The sequence below is a fragment of the Pelodiscus sinensis genome, chromosome 4 (genome assembly GCF_052426305.1).
Source record: "Pelodiscus sinensis isolate ZL-2025 chromosome 4, ASM5242630v1, whole genome shotgun sequence".
NCBI classification, from domain to species: domain Eukaryota; kingdom Metazoa; phylum Chordata; order Testudines; family Trionychidae; genus Pelodiscus; species Pelodiscus sinensis.
The window spans coordinates 117,382,501-117,390,091 of NC_143055.1; the positions used below are offsets into that span (position 1 = coordinate 117,382,501).

Sequence of the window (7,591 nt, forward strand, 5' to 3'; positions counted from 1 at the left end):
AGTGTCTAGAAAAGTTATGAGTTTTAGCTTTCAGGGTCATCTTTTGAATGCGTGCAGGTTTCCATGGATGATGGAGATGGATAGGTCACATATGGAGATCATAGTTTTTTGCAGAAACACTATGAAAATGGTTTACCCACAGATGATATTATGTTTTATTCATCTGTATGAGTTCATTTGTAGTGCCTGTCTTATTTCCCCCTTCTTTCCATGGAGCCACAGCTGCAGCCCTGGCCCAAACGTCTACACTACTGTTTTACTGCCCTGCCATAATCCCAAATCTGCTGACCCAGGACAGCCACAGTCATGATGCTGATGTTTTAGTGCAGAATACATGTAATCTCTATGTACTTTTCTCAGACCTGAAGAAGTGCTCTATAGAAGCTAAAAAGTTTGTCTCTTTCACCAACAAAAGTTGGTCTAATAAAAGATATAACTTTCCCTACCTTGTCTCTCTAATATTCTGGGGCCCCAACAACACTGAAAAACAAAACAAAACAGGAACATAAAAAACCCTCCATCACTATCTCAGGCAGAAACCTACTTTCCTTTCAAGCTATTATTAATGAATGGTTAGGTAAATAAGTACAAGAACAAGTCACAGCAATCACTAGTATGTGAGAAGTCCTAAAGATAACAATAAGGTTAAAATATTAAGGCCATGGAATCAGTACAGTTACACCAGCGAGACAGGTGCAAATACGAGATAAAACAAGCCCTTATGACAAGCACAAGGATGCTCTGTATATAATTAAAGCACAGAGTTCAGTCCATGGAAGAGTATTCAACCATTCAGAGCAGTTCTCCCAGAATTTCCCAGTAGCATTCTAACTCAAACAGTCTCAAAAGCCAAAGATTAAAACCTGGAGAAGACAGGCTAAAATTCACCAATGATAAGCAGTTTTCAAAGGAAACCTCAATCAAGATTCCAGCTTACACTAGGCTCACTATTTCATAACTTTCTCCAAGGTTCCTAACATAAGAATTAGGGTGTCACCAAGTGAAATGAATAGGCGGTAGCTCTCAAACAAACAAAAGGAAGCATTTCTTCATACAATGCAGTCAGCCTGTGGAACTCCCTACCGGAGGATGTTTTGAGGGCCAGGACTTTAGCAGTGTTCAAAAGAGAGCTAGATAAATTCATGGAGGATAGGTACATCAATGGTTATTAGCCTAGGCCTATTGAGGGCGGGGAAGAAAGTAAAGGGGAGCAACTGTTCCGCTACCCTCTCCCCTGGTTGCTGCTACTACTACTGAGGCAGTGGCAGTGGTCAGAGCCTCGGGTTCTTTAAATGTAAATTGCTGCCAGAGCACAGCATCCCAGACCCACCTCTTCCACCCATGCCTCCACCCCTTCTGGGAGCATAGCGCTCCTTCCCCTCTCCCCCCCCCCCTTGCCTAGGGTGCTGCAGAGGCTGTTGACTCCCCTGGCTATTAGCCAGGACAGGCAAGTATGGTATCTTTAGCCTCTGTTTGTCAGGGCTGGGAATGATTAGCTGTTCTGTTAATTTCTTCTGAGACATCCGGCATTGGCCACTGTTGGAAGACAGGATACTGAACTAGGAGAATCGTTGGTCTGACTCTGTATGACTGTGCTTATGTAGGGTCTCTGAGACTGAAGTTTTATGTTCGTATTAATACACAGTGGCTGTGTCTAGACTGGCCAGTTTTTCCGGAAAATCAGCCGCTTTTCCGGAAAAACTTGCCAGCTGTCTACACTGGCCGCTTGAATTTCCGCAAAAGCACTGACTTCCTACTGTAAGAAATCAGTGCTTTTTGTGGAAATACTATGCTGCTCCCGTTCGGGCAAAAGTCCCTTTTGTGCAGAACTTTTGTGCAAAAGGGCCAGTGTAGACAGCTGAGATTTGTTTTGCGCAAAAAAGCCTAGATCGCGAAAATGGCGATCGGGGCTTTTTTGCGCAAAAGCGCGTCTAGATTGGCCACGGACGCTTTTCCGCAAAAAGTGCTTTTCTAGACGCTCTTTTCTGAAAATGCTTTTAACGGAAAACTTTTCCATTAAAAGCATTTCCGGAAAATCATGCCAGTCTAGACGTACCCAGGCAGGCATTAAATGTATTGCTTCCTCTCTTCTTGGTGCAGACCACGTCACTAGGTTCCATTGCCATGACACTCCTCACATCCACTTCCACCCTTCACCTGGCTGCCCAGTCCACACCTCCTGCCTGCACAGTCATCTATCAGTTTGTAGAAAAGGGAAGGCCCTACATTCAATGTGGGAGGTGAGAGAGATAGATTGAATGAAACTCTACAGCTATGGAATGTAAGGACAGAATTTGTCACCATTTATTTAATAGAGCACAGAAAGGATCTTATTAAATGTTTTTAAATGTCCACCAAGTTATGCTAGGAGCTTGCACAGTAACAATAATTTGTCACTATTTTTCACAATGTTAATAGTGAACAAATGATCAAGTTGTAAACCCTGTTTGCTAAATGCTTATAGTTCTTGAAGCTGAATATAAATTAAATCAATTGCTTACTGACTTTCTAAAGGTCTAGAGACAATTACCCTTAAAGCTTTTGCCAAAATAAAACTTGACTGTCAAGAAGAAAATTATATATATTTATGCTGGTCATTTTCTTAAACAATGCAGTGTTACCCTGTTGCTTTAGTAGCATTTTTAAACAGGAAATACAGCTGGCAGTGACCTCCACTTACAGAGAGATTGCAGTGTTGTACATCTTTGTCAAATGATGTTGTGTACAAGTTCTCTGGAGCAATGATTTTGAACTTACTCATAATTAATTGCCCCTCCCCCTACGTTCCATCATCTGTGGCAAGGATAGGATTTATCTTAACTTTAATGGGAGCAGAGATAGGTCAATCCTGGGCATATCTGAAAATCCCACTTCAGGGTGAGGATTATCTTTTGTTTTTATGTACTGTACTGTCACAAGAGCATCATGACTAATGGTACATCTTAGAGAGCACATTTCATCAGTGTGTACATCTAATGTAGGTAGAAAAATACAACAAATCATGACACAGGATATTTAATGTATTAAAACTGTGAAAAAGGCTACTCCCAAAGGGTAAACTATCAAAAATTAATTTATTTTCACTGTGTGATATTTTGCAACTTGTTTCATACCACTACTTTGCTCTCTAATTTCGTAATATAAATTTTATAACATAAAATAAACAAAATAAATGTACATCCATGAAAGCAGTCACTGTTAAGTAGCAAAGTATAAGAAAGAATATTTTAAATTCATTCCTTCTCTTCCATTCCAACAGTTTTATAGTAGCTTTACTACTTTAAAACTAAAATGTTCAGGCCATTTGTCCATCATATGGAGTAACTATTTTGGCTAGCTGACTGTCATAGGAAGCATTCCACATGCACACTATATTTCATAAAGCATTATTACAGAAATATAGGTTCCAATGCAGCACATATCTTAGTAAGCACATGCTTATATGCTTTGATGAACTGGGGCCTTATTGTACTCATTCTGATTGTTCTCACAAAGCAGTTACTCAGCCACAGTTTACACCATCTGAAAATCTGGCTCACTATCCACTTACCCAATAGTCTAATAGACCACAAAAGCTTTGATTAGGTGAGTGATTTATAAATTAGAACATCTAATCTCTTTCTCAGAGCGGTATCTGCCATTTTGGGATTCAAAAGGAAAACTTTCTTGTTCACATATTTATTTATTCCGGTTACTATTAGTTAACTCACAACTGTGTAATGTATCCATCCAGCAATATGCTACACTTACATTTACAGCTGCCTATTTTGTGTGTTTGTAACTGCCACAATCAGATCAATTCACAAATAGGAGCTGGATTCTCTATTCTGGTGAAGTTGCTTTGTGATGCTCTGATAGCTCAAAATTGCCATCAGATCACCTAGGCAGCAGAAGAATTCATCAGCTCAGGTATTGCAGTGCACAAGAAGCACAAAGCATCATCCATCACCTGAGACAGCTACAACCCTAAATGTAAAAAGGGAACAGAATGTGGCAAAGACTTTTTGGCTACATCTACGCTGGTCAGTCTTGCACAAGAACATATGCAAATTAGGAGTGGCAATATTAATCACCACACCTCATTTCCATATGTTCTTGCCCAAGACTGGCCAGTGGAGACGTAGCCAATAGCTTTAATTCTGATTCTGTCTTTTGGTTTGAATTCTACCCTGAAATATTCAAAAAATTCTTATATAGCTGAATTTCAAGAAGGTGACAAGAGATTATAGGAATCACTGTGAGTACAGATATTTTTTGGGTCAGGACCCTAAAATAGAATGATCTGATATTGAAAAGTGCTGACTTCAGTGTGAGCTGCTGCGGGCTCAGCACTTTTGAAAATCATGTTGCTTATTTAGGTGCCTAAAAATCAACTTGGACTATTTTTAAAAGCCCATTTTAAAAAGTCATGGCCAAAAATTACTCATCTGGGTATGCTTTGAAAACAACCAACTGAGATGAAATGACGTGTGTCTTAATTTGTATTTCATTTTTTAATTTATTTTCCTTTAGTAACTGTCATAACGCCTTCCATTACTAAAAACGTGGCTCTATAATAGCGGTTTACAGAGAAAATACTTCTCTTAGTGGATGCAATGATGGTAATTTTTAGGGGAATTTTTAAAGATCAGTGCAATTTAGGAAACTTTCTAAAATACCTATCAAGCAACATTCATTAAGATGGAAAAGTCATTAGGAAGGATATATAAAATAAGTAATTTGGCAAAGCTACCCGATCCCCCCCCCCAAAAAAAGGATTAAAAAGCAATGTGCAATGCACAACCAAGTCCCCTTTTCATTATTAAGTATCAGAGGGGTAGCCGCGTTAGTCTGAATCTGCAAAAGCGACGAGGAGTCCTGTGGCACCTTATAGACTAACTGAAGTGTAGGAGCATAAGCTTTCGTGGGCAAAGACCCACTTCGTCAGAGGCAGCTGCATCTGACGAAGTGGGTCTTTGCCCACGAAAGCTTATGCTCCTACACTTCAGTTAGTCTATAAGGTGCCACAGGACTCCTCGTCGCTTTTTCATTATTAGTTTTCTAAGATGTATTGGAATTATTTTTCTTAAACAATATACACACCTGCACACAGATTATACACAGATTACAACTCTGAAGTCTGCTTTGGGACTTCCAAATGATATTATTTTCTCCAGCAACATTGTCTGGCTATTACCAAAAGGTCTGATGAGCCCAGATCTGGCTCAACAGGTACCCAAGTGAAACATCATATGGTACAGCAGTTTGGTTTAACTCGGAGAATCAGAGAACCCACAGCCCTAGTTCCTAGAACAAAAATCTTGTTCCTTATGCCAAAGAGAGTGAGTTTCCTCGGGGGAAGATTCAAATGATCACCTGTGCAGCAGTCAACATTTATTTAACCACACTGCTAAGATTAGTCAAAACTAACTAATATATTTTAGCAGGAAGAGGGCAGAAGAGGAATCTGGCCCAGGGCACTCACTCCCCTGCCCAAATCCCCCTCTTTTCAGATTCCTGGGGCATGCAGGGTTTTTGAGGTCTCCCCCTCACGCGCACACGCCGGCTGGAGGATTTCCCCGCCGTGTTTCAAAGAGCTAGTCTATCAGCGAGAGGGGGAAAGCTCCCTCATTGCAAGGGCCGCCACAGCCCCGTGGTACGTGGCGCCAGCTCCGTGGCATCAGCCCACCACGGACAAGCTGCCTGCGGTTTATTATCCCGCCTCCCTCCAGCGCCGGGCGAAGTGCCCCGGCCTCTTTCACAGCGGGGGGGCTGCTAAAGCAGGAGCCAGGCGACGCTTTCCAAAGCCTCCCGGGTGTCTGCGAGCCCTGCCCAGCCTGCCAGGGGCTAAGCGCCCGCCCGGGGGCCGCGGCCGGTGCCCAAGCCCTGCCGGGAGGGTGCCCCGGCCAGCAAGGCAGCTGCCTGCCCACGCGCGCTCCCTACCTGCTCCTGCGCCTCTGCCATGGTGGGCTCTGCGCTCCAGGGCGCCCACGCCGGGCGGCGCGCAAGGGAGGCTTCGGGGGAGCGGCCCCTACCGGTCTCCCGACCCCATCCCGCCGGGACGCGGCCGCTGCTGCCCCGCCAGTCGGGCCCCCTGCGCCGGCTCCCCCTGCCGCGCCGCTGCTGCGGGAGGGGGGGGGGCGCGCGCGCTGCCTGGCCCGGGAGGGGGAGATGCCACCAGCCCGGCGCGCTCGCAGCTATTTAAGCGGCTGAAGAGTAGCGTGGGGGGGGCTTCCCCGCCCCCTCCGGCCCAGCCCAGGTGACCCGCATCTGCGGGCAGGAGGAAGCGTAGCCGGCTCTGCCTGTGCCCCCGGAGCCGCACCCCTGGAGCTCCCGCACCCCTGTTTGCCTCGCTCCTGCTCCTCGGGCTCTTTGCTGCCCCCGCTTCAGGTTTTCCCTTCCCTCTCTTCTCGCGCCCCCCCTTTTCCCTAGGTGCCATCCTTTCTCCTCCTTTTCTCCCACACTCCTGCTGTAGGTTTTCCCCGCTGTCTCCTCCTCTTTTACTTGCAGCCCCTTTTCTTCTCTCTTCCTTGGTTCCCTCTTTATTTCGCTTCCAAGTAACCCTCACCTTCCAGCCCTCATTGGCTACTGGGTCTGTTAACATAAAATGCAAATACAGGCTGGAACTTCCCGATCCAGCACCCTCAGGACCTGACCAGTTTGCTGGACCAGGGAAAGTTGACCTCTCTGCTCTCCTAAGGTCTGTCAGCAGTTCAGCTGGCTCCACTGCCCCTGCTACAGAAGAGAGTCAATAAGACTTTATTGCACCAAGCTAGGATACTCTGGTCCAGGGGCAATCTGGTCCATCAACATTTGTGGTCTTGCAGGACCACGGTTGTTCCTGGAACAGAGTCCTGGAACAGAGAAGTTTAATCTATAGTGGCTGCTGTCTGTCAATGTCCCACAAGGCAAAATTAAAGAAAGAAACTAATGTTGAGAACTCCTCCTTCATTTACAAGATCAATGAGAAAATCAATGAGAACGCAAAACACACCATGCTTTCTGATGTATTTGTATTGTTGTAGCACCTACAAGGTCCAATCACAAATCTTATGGAGCTAGGTGCCCTACAAGCATACAAGAAGATAGTACATAACCAAAAAAGCTTTACTGTGGTTCTGGAAGACCACCTGCCAGTTCTTACCAGTGCTGTAGGCCTTTGCCATGCTCAGTAACTGTAAAAAATGTTTGCTCTGAAACTGTCTCCTGCCCATCAAAAAGGTCCATCAAACCTAAATGGGCTGTTCTGGGACAACATCATATAAAGATTTAATTAGTTGTCCCCTCATACCTATGAAGAGGCTATGTGCAGAAGGGCTCATTCCATCAGCTTGAATTCTAAAAAAAAGGAAATAAAAATAGCTGACAAAATCTTTCCTCCTTTGCTGTTTGAACTGTCACAAGGCTACAGCTACAAAACGGAGGCTGGGCCAAGCTGGGTTAGCCCAAAAAGACATTCAGAGTTGACAGATCACTATAACTCAGTCAGCTTTTGAAACCGTAGACTAACTCATTTGTGTATATATGCTTGCCTTCTTCTATCTTGTAATAATTCTCTAATTTCTCTTGTTAGTTAATAAATTCTTTTCTACTCTTAAGACTGGTTACAGGC

The 7,591-nt window shown here is 44.3% G+C and overlaps 1 protein-coding gene across 4 annotated transcripts in view; it reads right to left on the reverse strand.

Moving 5' to 3' along the window:
• LOC102450363 (melanopsin-like) overlaps positions 1-6,297 on the reverse strand; it is a 102,020-nt gene extending 95,723 nt beyond the window's left edge. The window contains exon 1 of one of the 4 annotated variants that reach the window (XM_075929614.2): positions 5,923-6,297. In XM_075929614.2, coding sequence (XP_075785729.1) covers positions 5,923-5,943 — 21 coding nt within the window. In that variant the 5' untranslated portion in view covers positions 5,944-6,297. The remainder of the gene's footprint in view (positions 1-5,922) is intronic. The other 3 variants (XM_075929613.2, XM_075929615.2, XM_089778073.1) reach the window with 3 other exon arrangements.
• Positions 6,298-7,591: the final 1,294 nt, after the last annotated feature.